Source organism: Chamaea fasciata, unplaced genomic scaffold (assembly GCF_029207755.1).
Source record: "Chamaea fasciata isolate MVZ Bird 193981 ecotype frontalis unplaced genomic scaffold, bChaFas1.0.hap1 SCAF_1, whole genome shotgun sequence".
NCBI classification, from domain to species: domain Eukaryota; kingdom Metazoa; phylum Chordata; class Aves; order Passeriformes; family Sylviidae; genus Chamaea; species Chamaea fasciata.
The window spans coordinates 79,783,293-79,802,898 of record NW_027094086.1 but is presented as its reverse complement, the minus strand read 5'-3'; the positions used below and the strand labels follow the sequence as shown (position 1 = coordinate 79,802,898).

Here is a 19,606-nt window from a genome sequence, read left to right as displayed (position 1 = left end):
CTGCCCCTCCTCTTCCCCTAACAAGGAAGTTGTAACTGCAATGGGGACCTCCTCTCAGTTTCCTCTTCTCCGGGATGAACAGAACAAGTGGGTTAAGCAATTCCTCATGAAGCATTTCCTCAAGGCCCTTCTCCATATTTGTTGCCCTCATTTGGATGTTTGGATACTCTCTAATAGACACCAATCTTTCTTTCTTTCTTTCTTTCTTTCTTTCTTTCTTTCTTTCTTTCTTTCTTTCTTTCTTTCTTTCTTTCTTTCTTTCTTTCTTTCTTTCTTTCTTTCTTTCTTTCTTTCTTTCTTTCTTTCTTTCTTTCTTTCTTTCTTCTCTTCCTTCCTTCCTTCCTTCCTTCCTTCCTTCCTTCCTTCCTTCCTTCCTTCCTTCCTTCCTTCCTTCCTTCCTTCCTTCCTTCCTTCCTTCCTTCCTTCCTTCCTTCCTTCCCTCTTTTCTTTTTTCCTTTTCCTTTTCCTTTCCCCCTCCCCTCCCCTCCCCTCCCCTCCCCTCCCCTCCCCCTCCCCTCCCCTCCCCTCCCCTCCCCTCCCCTCCCCCTCCCCTCCCCTCCCCTCCCCCTCCCCTCCCCTCCTCCCCTCCCCTCCCCTCCCCTCCTTCTACATCGTGTCACACAAGAGTGCACACAGTATTCAAGATGGGGTTGCACAAGTGCCGAGCAGAGCAGGACAAAGAAAGAAATCACAGAATAGCATTTCAGAAAAACAGAAGACTCCAGAATAAAAAATGAGGTGCTTTTAATTCTATATTTTCTCTAAAACAAATGGATTAAAATAAGAATAATATAATAAAATCAAGAATCTGTGGAAGAAAGTTATCATCTTTATTAAGACTAACTGAAATGAAAAAGTCAAAATATTCCTGCATTACCTACATAAATACTTGAGATTAGGAGGGATGGTTTTTTAGACTGTATATAGAGATTCTTGCATACCTAATCAAAGAAGTTTTGTGGCTGGAAATCACTATATGGTAACACTATTCACACTATAAGAAGTAGATATACTCATGATAAGCAGGTCAAAATGTAGGAAAATCCCAGTTTCTTTCAATTTTGTACCTCTTCCCATTTTTTTGTCTCAAACCACAATTTTTTCCTTAACTATTATATTTATTGTGTTTGCCAAGTCCAACAAATATGACAGCATATATTTCTGAAAGCCCTGAAAAATGTCACTAAGATTGAGAAATTGAAGAGGAATCATCACTAGAAATGTTTCCAGCTGTGTGTACACCTGATATTCAAATTGCAATCATACTAAGTACTTCTCAGTGTGTTACTGACTGCTTCTTGGAATAACTGTGTCTAGAGCACACAAGGGAAAATGGTAAGTCAACACCTCTGACAGAATGTGTGATTGTCAGCACCAATAAGCAAACCTCTGTCATGTTTAACTAGTTTGATAGTAAGAAGAGTGAAAGCATAACATGGATTTTCAGCACAACCTATCTAAGCCTGGGGGAAATATGAATGCTTATTTGTGCACTTGTTTGTGCAACCATCAAGTTATATATAAATTATCCCTGCTATGCATAAATAGGATTCAATCCAACAGTGTTATGGGTAAACCTAAAATCCTGTGTAGCAAAGTTAGTACTGGGAGTAATCAAAATCACTGAAGTGAGCTGACTGCAGAGCCATTTCAAATAAATTTTATGGAAATGATCATGTTAAACTGATATTGACCTAAAAAGTTGAATGAAAAAGTTAGTTTAAAACATTCTTAAGCTCAATAACATGGGATTTCTCATTAAAATCACCTGCTGTACTAAAGTGCAAAAGTATAACTGCTGTAGCTATATTTTTTGAACAATACTAGAGTTGACTGGAAGAATCCTGTAAATCATGTCAGATTTAGCAAATTGATTTATAAAAAAAGATAATTAAAAAAAAAGAGAAAGAGAGGCTAGGAATACCCATAAAGGTTAATCAAAACATAATAAAAGAAGCAAACTTACAAAAGATGTTCAATATTTTAAACTGATGGAATGCCAAAGTTCTAAGGCGCAGTCTTGGTTTCAATGAAGAAATGGTGGTTTTCAAGCATGACTTAGTCTGAATTACTTATCCAAACCCCTACAAAACTTAAATAAATAAAACCCCCAAAACGTAAATAAATAAAATATCATGCATCATGATTTTTTTTAATTTTTTTTTTTTTTTGTTTCTGCTTCAAGTGGAATGAAAAGTACATCCTTAATCACACTTAAAATCTAATATTTCATTTTCAAGGCTTACATGAGTATAAGATCAGTCCAAGTATTTTTCCAAGTGAAACATTCCGAAAAATATCCTAAATCAAATAAAAACTAACACCTCATCTCACTGAGTAAACTCCTTTTCTCAGGCTATAAATGAAGTTATCAATAACTTTTGGAAAAGAGAAATTAGCATTGAAATGTCCTGTATAGTTAATCCTTTTTGACACCCAGGTCAATATTATTGCATCCCTCTGTACCTGCTTTGCTAATTTTAATGAATAAAGCTTACCAGTTTTACTTCATTAAGCTCCTTCAGCATGCAGCTGATGAGCATTTCACAACAAATTTTTAATCTTTTCATTGATCCCATTAGGAAAAGGGACAATGTCTCATTTAGTTTACCAGTTATTTCCTCAAACTGCTACTTTCTAAATTTATAGATCTAACCAAAGACATCTAACATATTTCAGGATTTCTACAGGACAGGATCCATCCAAATATAGATGAGTATATCTTAAATGGTTAAATTTAGCATATTTAATGAAAATAATCAGAATTAAAGTTTTTCTTTAGCTGATCAGTGGGGTTTGATAAAAGAATGTTATATACAAAATATAAATATAGCCATTTTCAGTTGAGGTGTAGAAGATTATAGCAAGACTATACATGCCTTGTGTTGAACAGCTATTCTAAATAAAAGACATAAATGAAATATAAAGAGACACACAAGAATAAAAAGCTAGATGTGATTGGAGTAAAACACACTGGGTAATATGCATTAACATTACTTTATTACTGTTCTGTTGTCTTTGAGTGCAGTAGTATATCCTGAAACACCAATTATACAATGATTCTCTTAGAAGTTTCATTATCATTGTTCAATATTTCTATAGTATCTCTTGCAAATCTATAATCATCATGACTACTACATCATGTAAGTAAGACTGCACTCCATTCTGATACTGTTTTTAGTTACACCATGTTTTCAGCATCACATAATCTCAAGTGCATTTCTCAAGAACAGTTTGTTATTTTGTATAGGAAGTTCTTACAAGAACAAGTAAGCCTCATGGTGGAAAATAAAAAAAAAAGGAAAAAAAAAGGAAAAAAAAAAAAAAAAAAGAACCAAATGCAGTAACCATCACATTTTCTATTTTTGATTTTGCTTATGTCAGTACTCATTAATCTACAGATGTGTATAAACAACAAAAGGGAGGCAGCTCTCATCTTTCATGTTTCAGCAGGAAATATTTATATTTTCTCCTTTGCATATTTTCCCTGGTTTCAGATATTTATAGAAAAAAGCCATGAATGACTGCCTTGACTTTGACACAAGCTTAACAAAACCTAGTTTGCTATCTTGCAAAACTTCAGAATTCTAATTGTTAACGTGCACTCTATTTTAAAATGAATTATTGAGTAAGCTTAAGAGAAAGATAAATTTCAAAAAAATATTTTATCCACAAGTTCATATTTTACAAGATAGAGCAAGATTTACTTTTAGTCAAACTAAACAAGATGGCAAAAATTCTGTAACTAGAATACTTTCAATATTTCTTTTTGCATTTGCCACTATAACTATAGAATTTCAAAACCTTTGTAAATGCCAGAATATTTTTTAAATACAGAAATTTTATGCAAATTAAAATTCTTTCTTATTTTCATACAAGTCTTTGTAATGAATTAAATAAAAATATATTAAATAAGAGTTTAGTCTTATTTATTAGGAAAATTTCTAGTAACATTTTCTTAAGCCACCGAGGCAAAAAAAGTCAAAACCCTCTTCTCATTAAGTAGCCAAAATCATAAATCTTTCCAGGATATTTTCAAAGAATTTTGCAGTATTTGGGGTTTTTTCTTCCACTTTTGGGCATGAAGTCTGGTAAGGACACACATAGTATTTTAATTAGGAAGTTATATAGAAGTATTTATAAGCATTTTTTTCATTTGGCATGAGGCAGAACTCTAGAAGAGCATGATGAATGGATGCTTTAAAACTTCATATTTCTAGTGTTCAAAAGAAAATTACTAGAACACCAAAAAAATCTTATTCAAATCATGATTATTTTAACCTTAGATTATTCTATGATTTGTCTACACATTTATCTATGTCTATAATATGGACAGCATTTTCCTTGCAAAAAGGATGTCTACAAGGAACTTATTACAGCTCTGGTACTGTGAGCAAGTTTTTTTGAGTTTGTACAGCTCAGCTGACTTCATCTGGATGCTACAGCAGTGTCAGGATTATCCTGCATGGTGTTCATTCCATAATTAATGTGTGTAATTTCTGTAAAATCTAAATACCCATTTAAAACTACTATTATTCATGGTTACAGACTGAAGATAAAATAAACCTAAAATATAATATAAATAACCTAAAACTAATATGTATGCATTGTGTATATCTTGGAATCATAGAACAGTTTGGGTTGAAAGGGGCCTTAAAGATATCTAGATCCCTGCCATGGGCAGGGGCACTTTCCACTAGACCAGGTTGCTCAGGCCTCCATCCAACCCAGCCTTGAATCCTCCCCAGAGTGGGAAAACTTCTCTGGGCATCCCATTTCAGTTCCTCACCACCCCTCAAACTAAAGAATTTCATCCTAATATGTAATCTAAACCTACCCTTTTTCAGTTTAAAATGATTCCCTCTTGAGGCCCTTGTGAACAGTCTCTCTCCCTCTTTCTTTTGGGGTCCATCCAGGTACCGAAAGCCTTCAATCAGGTAGTCCTGAAGCCTTCTCTTCTCCAGGCTGAACAATACCAATTGTCTCAGTCTTTCTGCACAGTAGATGTGCTCCATCCCTCTAATCTTCTTCATGGCCTGCTCTGGACTTGTTCCAACAGGTCCATGTTGCTCCTGTTCAGGGACCCCAGAGCTGGATGAATCATTCCAGGTGGTGTATCACCTTGCTGGCCAAGTGCTTTTGATGCAGACCAGAACATATTTGGTTTTATGGGCTCTCTGTGAGTGCACATGGCTGGGTTATGTCAAGTCTCTCATCCACCAGCACTCTCAAGTCCTTCCCAGCAGGGCTCCTCTCAATCTGTTCATGCCTCAGCCTGTGTTGATATGGGCATTGCCCCAATCCTGATGCAGCACCTTGCACTTAGTCTTGTTAATCCTCATGAGATTCCCATGGGCCCATGGAAAGTTCTCAAGCTTGTCCAGATCCCTCTGGATGGCATCCTGTCCTTCAGATGTGTCAATCACATTATTCACTTGAGGTCAATGAGTTTGCTGAGGCTACACTTTATCCCCTTGTCTATGTCATTAATTACAATATTAAATTACACTGGTCCCAGTACACACTCCAGAGGGACACCACTTGTCACTGATGTCCATTGGAATGCTGAGGCATTGGCCACTACACACTGGATGTAACTGTCCAACAAATTCATTTTGCATTTAACAGTCCACCTATCAAATCCCTCTCTCTCCAGTTTAGAGAAAAAATGTTGTGGGGGTCCATGCCAAAGGTTTTACAGAAGCCCAGTAGAAAACATCTGTAACATCTTTCTGAAGAATTCAAATAATTGGCAAATTTAAAGTTTACAGAACATTTCAACATTGCAGATAAGGTCTCAAGCTACAGAAAAAGGAGAGGCACTCTTTTTCTCCTTTTGGTCTCTCTGTTCCCTCCCAGGTGTGCTCTCTTATGTTTTTCCCACTGTCTTCTTAACCCAGAAGAAGAATGTTTAAGGAGATAAATCATCATAAAGATGGATTGTTCAAGGTCGATATTACCTTTCTTCTACTTCTGTTCCCTGTTTCAGATCACATGAGGTTAGATACCAGTGATAGGCAAGTGACAGGAATATGCAAAATATAGCAGGTAAAAGCAGGTGAGACTCTTTCATCTAGCAGTGTCTAACCTTAGCTAAAGAATCACTTGACATAGCCATTTTTCTTCAGCTACAAACCCTTCTAACCTAGACAGGACTCCCCACTTTCTTTCTTATTTTTTTTTTTTCTTTTGAGATGGGGACACATTTGTTTTCTTATTAAGACACTGTAAGTCAGAGGCAGCACAATGGGAAAACCAGAACCATTTAGTCACGTAATATGAGTAACAGCTGACTCTTGGTGCTACAAGAAATTGGGTTTTGAAGAAGTGCTGTCAGCAAGTAAAAGTAACTAGTGTTTGCTGCTAACACAGGAAGGGATAAACAATTTTCTATTTTTGTCCTGTGAGAACTGAGCCACTGTCAACTGTCAGTCTGTGACCTCATTTAAGCTCCCTTAGATCTCCACCTTCTGACCTTTCACAGAGTTCTCATTTAAAATATTTTTCATAGGAAGATATAAGGTGCCAGAAGTTCAAATACAGCAATTAGTAACAGGATGGGGGACTTGTATACCACTATGTGGGACTTAAGGATTCATCAATTAATTGGTCTAAACTTTGGAGATGCAGTTTTAAGCTCACTACAAACTCATGTAAACTCAATTTACTACTACTTCATAGGATACTAGAACTGCTCTACTCCACAGATATGTAATAATAAGTTCAGCTACTGCAGCAATGGACATCAAAATGATAGCCTTGGAATGACAGTCATCTTGCCAAGAGGAACGTTCAGATCTGGGTTGTGTTAAATGTGCCTCCCCTTCTATCTCTTTGACATGACACATTGCAAAACAGTTTGCCTGGCTACATTATTGCAACAAATTTATTATTTCCCATTATCTGTGTACATTGAAAACAAAACAAAGTGAAAAAAAGACTAAACACCCCCCTCCTCAAAACAGAGACCTGGACATCTCTAATTTAGAGCTTGAAATTAGCATTACAAGTTCCTATTGGACATCTACACTAAATATTATTTTATGCATTCATTTTCCTTACTTCTATTTCATTAGATTTTCAGCTCTAACACCACAATCTGTGAACAGAAGCATAATGCTCCTGGATTCTTTACATCAGCACTTTTGCTTATACTGCAGGGCAATACAATAGGATATGGTCTGCCTGATTAGAGATACTGTCCCTCTGACCAGATGTTCAATCCTTTCATCTTTCATGGCTTCACATCAGAAAACAAAAAATATCACTTACATTCTGAAACAGCATGTTTCTTTAGCCAGTGCATAAAACCCTTGATATGAACATACATCCTTCTATACATCCTCTGCTATAAACATGTTACTATTCACAACCATGAGCAACCTGTTTTCACAGCCACAGTAAATAGAATTCCTATGCACAATGCCAGTTTATAGGCACCTAATTTATTCCCTTATGAGCCTTTGAAGCTACCAACCACCAAATAACTTTCCTTCTTCTCAGACATGCTGCAGAATAAGGCTTGCAATGAGACCTTTCTCACATTTATGGGACCATGTTGAAGCCTGCAGCAATCGAACTGCTGGTACTAAGGACTGGAATAGCTGGCACTAATTAACAGTACTAATATTAGGAACCCCTGTGTCTTTTTCAGAAGGAACATGTCAAACAGAGGCATATGTGTGTTATAGACTTCATTGCAACTAAAATATGCCAGACATTAAATTAAACAGCTTAGTGTTGGAGAGGAGAGATTGTCTAAGGACAGATTATGCATTAAAAGCGCTAACATTAGTGTCACTGTTTATATCAAGCTAACACACAGAGTTCTTTTCTGAAATCATGTTATTATGCTCCTTGTGCACTTTTAAGTGCTGAAAAAAACTTTTCTTCATTTAACTTATTTTTGAGAATGGAATTTCTCAGGTGGTTGTTCTGTAGTTGGCTGGGAAGGCTAACTACACAGATCTAAGTCAGGCATTGCAATTAACTAGATATAAGGTAAATCTGTTTGAGATTTTTTTAATATGTAGCCATAAAAGAAATTTTTCAAATTACATTGAGAATTACAATTTTTTTTAAATCATTGTTATTTGTTAAATTAAAACCCATCTGGGATGCTTACTTAGCCTAATCTACTGAATATTTTATGTTTTTATTAAAAAAAACCAGTTTTCTGGATGCCTGAGTATTCACCTTAGTTGCTAATAATTTGCAGCTGTCTGTAAAGTTGAGGGGGGTTTTTGTTTGCTTGTTTTTTCTTGGTTTTTTTTTTGTTCTTTTTGTTTTGTGGGGTTTTTTTGGGGGTTTTTTTGTTTTGTTTTTTTTTTTTCTTTTTAATTCATGCTAACACCTGCGTGCATTTATTTTGAAACTAAAAAAAGAAAGACTGGGTTGATTCTGTTGGTTTGGTTTGATTTGTTTGTTTTTCTCTACCAGACTTCTGTATAACATCTAAGAATCTCTAAAATATAGAAATAAAATACAAAGTATCATATTTGGGTTTATGATAAAAACATTTTTTCTAATATAATATGAATTAAATAATCATCACACAGAGAGAACACCCATGAAGATGCTTTGACATAATTTTCAATCTTCAAAAGAGATAGCAGTCTCATCAAACAGATCAGTCTCTCCCAAAACAAAGGTCGAGATTCCAAATCCTTCATTTATCCTGAATACCTCTTTTTGTAAGTTATCTCACTCCATCATAATCCTCAATTTAATAGGGTTACTGGGAAGTTAAATCTTTATCTCATGTAGATATGAATTATTAGTACCACTTCAATTAAAAATTATTTACCTGCAGAATTCTAGCAGCCTAAGAGTAGAAAACACAGGTAAAGAACATTACTCACCCCCAAGAAGTCCACTATTCACCTTAATAGATATGATATAATATCTTTCCATAATGGATATAGTATTATTAAATAAGAAAAAAAAATCAATTAAAATGTGCCTATATATGCATATCTATATACACATGCATTACATACATATGTTTTTATATATTACATAAATATGATAGGTTTTTTAAAAATAAATCACTAATATAGGTAGGATGATTGCAAGTTTTTAGCAACACAGAAAAAGAATTCTAGGAATGAGAGTAACGTGTGCTTTTCTCAGTTCAATTAATACTTCAGCTTCAATTCTGTTATAAGACAGCATTTCTCCTTCTTGCAATCATATAGTCATTTTGGAAATTTTCTGTACCATACACAGCCTTCAGAGAGTAATGAAAATGAAGGTAAGAAAAGTCCTACATATCCTGGACTCTCTTGTCTGATTTCTGCTTATTTGAAAAGTGCTTGATATTATTCCCACTATTACTCATCTTTTAGTAAGCATGAGAACAAATAGGTTACAACATTTCTCACATATTTTTCTCAATATCTTCCAAAATGTACATTTGCAAGTTTCCACAATGACAGCAATCCTGATGTTCATATTTACTTAATTTTGAACCGTATTACCAGATGCTTCAGAACACTTTCCAGGATAGCTTTTTTTTACAACCTCATAGATGTGCGACACTGTAAAAAGAAGATCAAACATGATTAAGATCTGTACAAGTATCAGTTTTATTCCCTATGAAAGTTGTTCATATCTTCATATTCAAAATACATTGCTCACACCTAATTGGAGATTAAAAACAAGCAACCCTCCCCAACAAACCAGAACAAGACAATTTAACAATGTTCCCCATACATGTGTGAATATCTTGAAGTTAACTGCCAATAAACCTCAAATTCTCATCAAAGCTTCCTGCCAGAAAGCCATCTCAATAACAGTTACTTCATTCTGCTCCAAGACAAATGATAAATAACCTGTGATATAAAGGCTATGTACACAGTAAAAGAAATTGAAAGTTTATTTCCTCATAAAGTCAAAATATGTGACAGTTGTGAAAAAAAATTACTACACACCTAAAGAGTAGCCACCTCTTTAGTTCAGAGAGGTGGTTTAAGAAAGAGGAAGGTTAAAAAATAATCTTTGATTTCATGGTCCAGAAGACTGATACTTACTGACTTCATGACTACAATTTGAAGAGACACCTTGGCCATCAGGAAGGTGTGCCTACCTGAGGAAAATAAACAAACCATTTAAGTGCATATGCCAAATTAATTTTCACTGATTTTTCACTAATCACCACAGTGTCTAGCCATTCTCAAATTGGCTTAAACATTTTTAAGAGCATTTCCCAAGCAAGTCATTTGTAGTCAACACCTTTAATTTTTTTCAGCTAGAAACATGCCCACTTGTGAGATGTGTCCAAGTGAGATTGTCCCCAAGATCATTTACTGTGAGTGGAATCTTGCACTAAATAGCCAATGAACTTCCAATTGATTTGCAGACATACTGAAAATTCAACAGTCTTTAACAGAACACTTTTTGCCTTTGAATAATTTGACACATTATACTTAAGGTATTAGAACACTTTTGAAAATAAATTAAATGTCTAGAAAAAAAAAATAGAAAAGTCTCTTGGCTGACCATACTTAATATTCTAGACTTGTACCTATACCAATACACCCACACATATAAATGCTTACATCTGTATTTATCTATACATACACATATATACTCTAGAAGTGTTCTGCTTTAGTGTGAAAATAGAACTCCAAAATATGTAACTTTAAAAATCAAATAATTGAGATAATCCTGGAATTTTATTAATTTGCCTAGTTTTAGACTCCACTTCTCAAAATTATAGGTCTTTATTGTTATTTTAACAGACAACATCCAGAGTATCTAAACATGACAGAACCAAGAGATTTTTATGAATTACATATTATAAACTAATGTAAATTTGGGGCTGCCATAATAACTTCATCCACTACATTTTTATGGAAATTGCTGTTTTCCAGAACTGTATTAATGTTTAAAGAGACAAACTTTATCGCTACCCAAAAAGGAGTTCCAACAGATGGCAAAAATTATCCTAAGTAACATAAAGATGAAAACAGCCTGTCGTCTTAAAAATTATGTACTTTCTCATAGCCATAATAGAGATTCACATGTGACTTTAAAAAGCACCTTTTTTCAGAACTGGCAAAAGTATGAACTGTGTAAAGGTTTGCATTAATTTGTATTATAGAGTAATTTTGAAGGTGAAAATGAGAGCAAGGTTCTAGTTCTCATTCATAGTAGAAATTCAAAAGCTTATAAAGGAAACATAAGTGGAGCTCAAAATAAAGGGCAAATGAAGAAAAAAGTGCAGAATGTTAACTTTTTCTGTCTCAAGAAAATTATAACTTTTGGTGTTGCATTGCAAAATACACAACAATACAGGCATGTACATCAGAACTGAAACTTTGAAAACCGGTTTTTTAGGCTTGCTTTTTTTCTTTTGAGAACTTCAGAAATTGTTTGGAGGACCACAAATGCTTTTGAGCAAACAGCAAAGCAGAAAGCATCTTAAAGCTGTATTACATGAACAAAGGAAGAGTAGTGAAGAAATGACATTTTTATGACTAAGTCATTATTCTATAAATTAAAAAAAAAAACAAACCAAACCAAACAAAACAAAACAAAAAAACAACCTTTAAGTAAAATTAAAGCCTTTGGAACTGTTGGCTAGAAGTAGGGATTTTTAACCAAGAGATAAGCCTGCTGCAGCCTTTATGAACTATGGCTTCTCCTAATAGGATCAACAGGGTAAACTCTACCTACATTTAATCATAAAAGCAGCTGAAGATTGTTTCTCTCTTTTGGAGTACTCCAGAAATAAGGTTAGGGCATAGGGTGAAAATTGCTGCTCTCACTTGTAGAAAGGAAATGTGGTGGAGTAGTTGTGATTGAGCTGCCATGGAGGGCAGCTGCCAGTTCATACAGGTGGCTTATTTCCATATTCTCTGTGGGAAAATTAGGAGTAACCAGGGTAATTTATGGCTATACTAAAGCATTACTTTTGGGTCCTTCCGCATGTCAATTTCATTAGCAACTATTTCTAGTTGGATCAACCCTCTGTACATATAGCAGCTTCAGACCCAGAAGCACACTACCAGTGAATTTCACCATTATTTTCAGCTGAAATTTTGAGGATAATTCTGTGATTAAGTATTTTAATTGGAATTTAGTGTATTTTTATTCATAGACTGTAGATACTTGTTCTGCCTTATAAAAAAAGTGTTATTGAATTGTAAAGGTGTACAGCGTATTGTATGAAATCAAGAATTCTAAGCTGCAGTTCATTTATTAAGGATGGCAGATCATTATATACTGTACCTCTGTAGTCGTTAGAAAATTAAATGTAAAAGCCAATCTACATTAACACTAGAAAGAGTCTGACTACTCTTTCCTCTGTTTCATCTCTGCCATTTCATTGCATCTGTATTACTGTTTCAAAAGTGACTTTATGGTGAGAAGGGGAAAAATGAGCTTCACAGAAGAATAAACTTGCACAGAGTTGTTCACTCACCAGTCCTTCAAATTATTCCTCATTCTTTTTACTGTTTCCCACTTGTTATTGCATCCATAATACTTTTCAAATTCTCATGCGGGGGCGTCTGAGGCACTTCACAGTTACAATTACTGCCAAAGGAAAACTAAAGTTACTGTATCAAGGTATCAACCAGCAGGAGGGTGAGGGCTGGAGGCTTTGTTCAGCTTCAGCCATTATTTCCTAGGTCAGTTTCTGACATTATGTTACAATGGTGCATGTATTGTATTCAGTGGCAAATGCAGAAAGATTATAGACAGAGCAGTTTAGATGCATTACATCTCTCTGCGTGGTGAGACAGTCATTAGTACTTGGTTCCTTCTCTAATGAAAGTACTCATAACACAATCACAAATGGGGTTTCCTTTTGTCATAGGAAAGGATGCAGTTAACAAACCCTCAAACCATCAAAATGCAACACACACAAGAAATTATGAGCATTCTTTCCTCATTTTGTTTACACAATATAAAGTACTGTTTCTGAAGTAAAGATGTGCAATAATAGCATCTTGTATTTCTGAAATGAGTGCTTTTTACTGATATGTACTGAAATGGAGAGGAAAAAGTAATTCTGAGGGAAAGCAAGGCTACAGTAGGCAGTATAGCTTGGTTTTCTTAAGTCTCTCACATATTACTTTTAGTCACATTAGCAAGGATTGCAGTGATTCTTTACCTACACCACAGTGGTGCAAAGATTGTGATTCCTGGGTTGGGAAGTCAGTGGATATCAAAAAAAAAAAAAAAAAAAAAAAAAAACCAAAACCCAACAGTAACCATATACAGTAGCTAGTATATTAGCTGGTTTCTCAATCAAAAAAAAAATTTGTGAGACAAGAACCACAAAAATAAGACCACAGATTTTCAAGTGAAATAAAGCTTCACCTCAAAACTATGCGATCAATTATTAAAAATTGTTTGACTTGTTAAAATTTAATTTATTAATTATTTATTACATGTCCTCTTTTATGCCATCTTTTTAACCTCCTCTCTTTTGTCTTTTTATAACTTTTCTTCTCAATATGTATGGTTGAGCTACATTTTATGGTCCTTTTCACTTTTTCATTTCAATGCTATTGCTCTTTTGACTCTAGCTCCTCAGATCGCTTACTTGTTCTAAGTGGGCTTCATTTTTTTATTTTTTCTTCTTGGCCATGCCCATTTGCTCCTCTTCTGCCTTCAATCATGTATCTATTTACCTGCTTTTCTGCTTTTATTTGTTCTTTTCCTTTGTTCTACAAAATCTTTCATGCTGCCAACCTTTCTATATAAAAGGAAGACCAGTCTAATGAAAGCCTCACTAAATTATGGCTATGTACAAAAGAGCACAGTTCACTATTCTTTCAGCATTTTAGGTAGATTTTTTTTTCCAATCAAAACAATAGGAGTTGTATCTCAACCTTATTTAGTCCTATTCTGACAACTTACAAAGTTGTCAGAAGTGATGTTGTCCAGCTGATGTGACAATAAGACACTTGGTGGTGAGACCAATGCCTTCCTAAAATTTTTAGGCTTGGGTAGTACCACATAGCTCCTAGTTCATAATTTGTCCAGTTCATTGCCCAGGCACAGACTGCACTCCAGAGAGAACAACCTTGTCTCAAAGACAAAAGTGGTTTAAAACCCTTCACAATTTCTGTAGCCCACTTAAAATTTCACTCACGTTTTCAGCAGGGGCATCTCCAGACTACGTCAGCCTAATCCTTGGAGCGATGTTGTCTGAGCAAACTACGTGTCTGTTCATCTTCTTTAGGCTTCTGGACATACAAAATTCCAAATTTTGTCTCCAGAGGTTTCCCAGAGCTTACCCAAATCTTTTTCACTTGTGAAAATAACCTCCTTCTAAAATCTTCCCTCTGTAAATAAACTTGATGAACAGCAAATTGCCATTGTGCTTGAAAACAGGAAGCAAGCATTTAAACTTCTCCTTTAGGGAGATAAAGTCCTTCCTGCCTCTTCACTTACCCCAGCTGGTCTTCTATTTCTGAAAATGAAACAGTCTTTCTGCACATACACAGACAAAACTCCTCTGTAAAAGTCATAACTTTTCAATAATTGCCAATTTTGACAGAAGTCGACTTAAAATTTAAAAAAAAAAAAAAAAAAATAAATTAAGCTGTCTCGTGTAAAAAAAAAATCCTGTTTCGGTATTTTCAGACTGGTTTATTTCCAAATTACTTTTTGAATATTTTATACTGGCCAGTCAAAGCATAAGCCTTTTCATTTTTTCTTGAAATCAGAAGTTTGAATTTTTCTGAAATACTAATTTTATAAAAAATTGTCAGAATCAAAATGCATTTTGAAGTTCCAGATTTCCCTTAAAAAAAAAAAAAAAAAAAAAAAAAAAAAAAAAAAAAAAAAAAAAAAAAAAAAAAAAAGACATGGTTGTGATTGATATTTAAATCACTGTGGGTTTTTTGGAGTTTGGGTTTGGTTTTTTTTTTCTGTTTTTTGTTGTTTTTTGGGGGGGGGTTTTTTGGTTGGTTGTTTTTTTGTTGTTTGTTTTGGGTTTTTTGGGTTTTTTTTGGTTTTTTTTTTTTTTTTTTGCGTTTTCTCTCCAACATTCATAGTAGAATCTTGAAGCACACATTAATAACAACATAATCTCCTCATTTTCTTCTCCCAAGATGGAGAACACTTTTTAAAATGAAGGTTACAGAACAAGTTATCAGTAAAACTAATTTTTTCCACTAGATGCAGATAAATCCTTCTGACTGGCAGAAGCTGTTGTAATTCATGTCAGCCGAAAGAGTCAAGCAGGAACAAGAGTTGAATGCTGAACAGCATGACTTCACATGAAAATGTAGCAAAATATGTGCCTGTCTCATTCAGAGGAAGACCTCTTTTGCACTGCAACAATCCTCCTCAGGCTGTTTACTACAGTTTTGCAATGGACTTCAGTATCATGGACCTAATTATACCAGAGGGACTCTTTCAAACACTAAATAGCACAAAGGAATAGAAAGCAGTTTCAACATAATTCATAAAATCATTCTCATTTCAAAAGTTGTGGGCTTTTTTTTCAAATTTATGTCTCACTCCTCATGAGTTCTAGTAATCTGTGTTAGCAACACTCAATTCTGACACTTCCTAGATATGAAGTAGTGCTCTAACTAATAATTTTCCTTTTTGGGTTCTACATTTTTACATGTACTTACATGATTTTTTTAATGCACACTCAAACACACACAGCAGCACTACTTACAGAGATTAAATATAGATTTGTCTTCTCTCAGGTTACTTGAGAGATTTACCTTCTGCATTTTGCTGCCCCTACATTAGGACCCCATATATCATACAACAGGTATGTTACAAAAGTGTTTAAGTTTTCATACTCAAGACAAGGATAAAAAAGAAAAGAAAAAGGACAAGAAAAAGGGGAAGGGAAAAGGAAAGGAAAAAGGGAAAGGAAAAAGGGAAAGGGAAAGGGAAAGGAAAAAGGGAAAGGAAAAAGGGAAAGGAAAAGGAAGAGGAAGAGAAAAGGAAAAGGAAGAGGAAGAGGAAGAGGAAAAGGGAAAGGGAAAGGGAAAGGGAAAGGGAAAGGGAAAAGGAAAGGGAAAGGGAAAGGGAAAGGGAAAGACATACTTCTTGAGAACTCTGTGATTTAGTTACCAATCTAAAATGGATTAGACTTGCTGGGTTGGATTGGGTTGAAATGGACTTGGCTTTGCAGAAGAGTGATGTTATCACTACTTAGACTGCTATTGTAGTTATTCTCACATTTTCTGTTTCATCCTTCACACCAATTTGCTCTGTGACACGTTGATCATGGCCGGCTGCCAGAAGCCCGCCCAACTGCTCTCTCACTCCCCCTCCTCAACAAAACTGGGAGAGAAAAGAAAATGGTAAAGCCTGCAGGTTGAAGTAAAGAGTGAGTGCCATATCAGTTACCATGAGGGTGATGACAAACTTTGCTTGGAAAATTAATTTAATTTATTGCACATTAAAAATAGAGTTGGATGGTAAGAAACAAACAATAAAATGGTCCCCACCCCAGTTCTTTTCAGACTGTGCTTCCTTCCCTCAGTCCTGATGGATTCATCCAGACAGCCTATTTGTACTTAAAAATCAAGCTGATTTCCTCTGACAAACGTGGTAAGAGGCTGCTTGTGAGTTAATCTAGACTACAAATAAACAAATAAAGAAATAAATCATACTGTGGCTACCATTCAAGTGAGGCACAGATAAAGTATACTTTTCTATGATTAAGAAGTTTTACCTCTTTACCCATTATTCCATAATTAATATTAAGTTTCATTATTTCATTGCCTAATGTCACTGTTATTTCTGACCAAAAAGATAAGAGAATTTTCTTATCTCATGAAAGAAAGTTGCACAAGTCTATTGTTTGTGAGATTCCTTCTTTATGACACAGCAGACTGTTGACAAAGAGAGTTAACTTCCTGCTGACATTGAATTTTTTGTGGTTATACTCTTGTTTATAGTTTTTCACAGTTGTACTGCTAGTTTAACAGAAAGAAGGAGATTTGTAATACTCTCTTCTCACCACATGAAAAGTTTCTGTAGGGTTATTTCTTCTGGACTCTCTTCTGTACTCTCCTCAGCAACCATGATTATATGACACTTGAGCCTCAGGAAACAAAGATAGACATTCCAATGAGACAAACGCAGAAGTCTCCCAAAGAGTGCCTGAAGCCCTGTAATAACTGTCTTAAAAAAAAACAAAAAAAACAAAAAAAAAACAAAAAAAAACAAAACCCAAAAAAAACCAAAACAAAACAAAACAAAACAAAAAAACCAAAAAAAACCTCACAAAAAACCTAACTCAAAACAAATTCAGCAATTTGTTTTCTCTTCACCAAAACAGTACACTACAAAAAGATAGAAAGAACATTAATGTGCATTAGGTTGCTAAAACCATACTCAAATTTCTGTGTCACTCCCATGACAGTGACTAGAGCAGGAGGCCACAGTAAAAACCTTTTCTGATTAAAATATTTTGGGTTGTTTCTTGGGATGGACAGATAAATTCCTCTTGATTCTTAACTTCTAGATGCTACCATGTCACACAGTATAAGCATATGATTCTACTGATCATGGGTTTTTATAGGCTAGCAAGGGATATTGACTCTTCTTTCCCTATTTCTCTTGAGGAGGCAGGGGATTTAACCTACTTGCTTTTCTGAAAGCAGATGGGACTGATAGAACTTTACCATTCTCAAAGAACTGTCTTGTTTATTCTGCCCAGCTGAGCAGTTCTGCTGAACACTGTAAGTGATTATAACGTCCTTAAATATTTACTTTTTTGGTATAATCTTTACTACTGAGCTTGGCACATAGATGATCTCTAGATGTTTAACCAGGTAAAAATTAATCCAGATACCTGATGACAAATACCCGCTTCAGAGTCTGATGATTTTTGACAAAACAGTTTTACAACTTTTTTTCTTCTTGTTTGGTGTGGAGAAAGAAGTATTGATTATCTCTTGACATGCTCTTCAGAAAACCTGAAATATTTGGAATTGTTGTGTAGGTAAAACTATTATTTGTAAAGCTGTATTATATACTATGAAAAAAATAGTTACATCTAAGAGGACCTGATAATAAGGTGCTCTCACAAATCTGTTTTGATTACTCTGGATTTCTACTCTTCCTAATCCCAGGGATATGCTGAATAGCAACAGTAGAAATTATTCACTTTGATGACATTAATCACAGGTGAATGAGGGTCTTCTAAACTTATAGTCAAGACAGACATTTGCCTGCAGGTTTTCTGGGGAAAGTTCAATCTAGAGAGACAGGAGGTATAGAAAAAGAGGAAGAGGGAATGATATCAATTAAGTGGACAGTGATTATTAGAACTTTTTCTTTCAAAGAAAGTGAGATTCAAAAAAACCCAAACCAACCTGGCCAAAAGTAGAGTGAATAGCTTCTTCTCATTCAGCCTTCTTCCCTTGGCAAGGAGTCAAGCACCTTTACACCTCTAGCTATTGGACTGCCTGATCTATCTAGACATTTGTCAGACCTAGATTGTGAGCAAAATGCATTCTGACATCTTGAAAAGTGCTAAGAACAAAAAATCTTGTGAAGGACACCTTTGTGATTTTATATCTTGTAAGAAAGGCTTTACAGGAGCTTTTATTTGCTTCTAACCCATAAACTGCACCAAATATATTGACTCACATGATCTCCTATAACCAATATTGTCTCCTTTATGATCACAGAACAAGGATAAACTATTGTCATGCAAAATAAGTGAATGCTGAAAAAATGTCAGTAGCATTTATTGTCCTTTATTTGCCAAATAGGTAGATAACTTTGACCAAGAGAAGAAAGAAAACAAAACAGACAAAACCCCACAAATATAATTTCTTATTGCAAAAACTTCTATTTTTTTAAAATAGAACCTCAAAATTCAGTTTAGGATGAGACAAAATGTTTTATTGAGTTAGAATTCAGACACTTGGAATATGTCATCTAAGCAGAAAATTAATAAGGGGAAATTTGCTTTAAATTTATTCATTCATTTATTCATTTATTAATTACTTAATTAAGTCAAACCTTTAAGTGAACAGTTTCAGCTAGCATCATGTTATTGTCAGAGAACAATCTTCAAACCCATTGAAGATTATCACCAAAAAACCTAATGCTGCTTTGGGTTTCAAAGATGTGTCAGTCCCTGAGCATTCATCTTGTTAAACCAAAGCATGAATCTTAAGTGATAATGATTTTAGTTCCAGTCACTAGGATGATGGGATTTTTTTTTTTTACTGTCTCTTGGGTAGGATAACTCTGGAACTGTCCACTGGATGTTGTTTGATTTTGTACTGAATTCAATACTGCAACAACTGTGTGTGGTTTACAAGAAGTAAATGCCTTCCTGAAATCCTCTGATTCTTTGCTTGGTACCTATTTAGGTACATCTGTTATTCAGGTGACAGCCACAGACGCTGATGACGCCAACTATGGGAACAGTGCTAAAGTGGTGTACAGCATCCTGCAGGGACAGCCGTATTTCTCAGTGGATCCAGAAACAGGTTAGCAACCCATTCAGTCTCACTTTTTGCAGTAACAGTGACAGGATGCAGGGACCAAGACACATTTCACTTCTATTTCAATGCTGGAACTAACATACGACTTGACACAGAGCTGATACCATTTCATTAAATGAAAACCAGAATCAAAATAAAAGTATGCTTCT

At 34.9% G+C, this 19,606-nt stretch overlaps 1 protein-coding gene across 3 annotated transcripts in view; it reads left to right on the top strand.

The window, feature by feature from the left end:
* The window catches only part of CDH9 (cadherin 9), a 101,004-nt gene that overhangs the window by 55,296 nt on the left and 26,102 nt on the right, over positions 1–19,606 (top strand). For 2 of the 3 annotated variants that reach the window (XM_066186537.1, XM_066186544.1), the window contains one exon: positions 19,323–19,442. In XM_066186537.1, the coding sequence (XP_066042634.1) occupies positions 19,323–19,442 (120 nt within the window). Of the gene's footprint in view, positions 1–17,558; positions 17,676–19,322; positions 19,443–19,606 lie in introns of those variants that run through there. The other variant, XM_066186553.1, reaches the window with a different exon arrangement.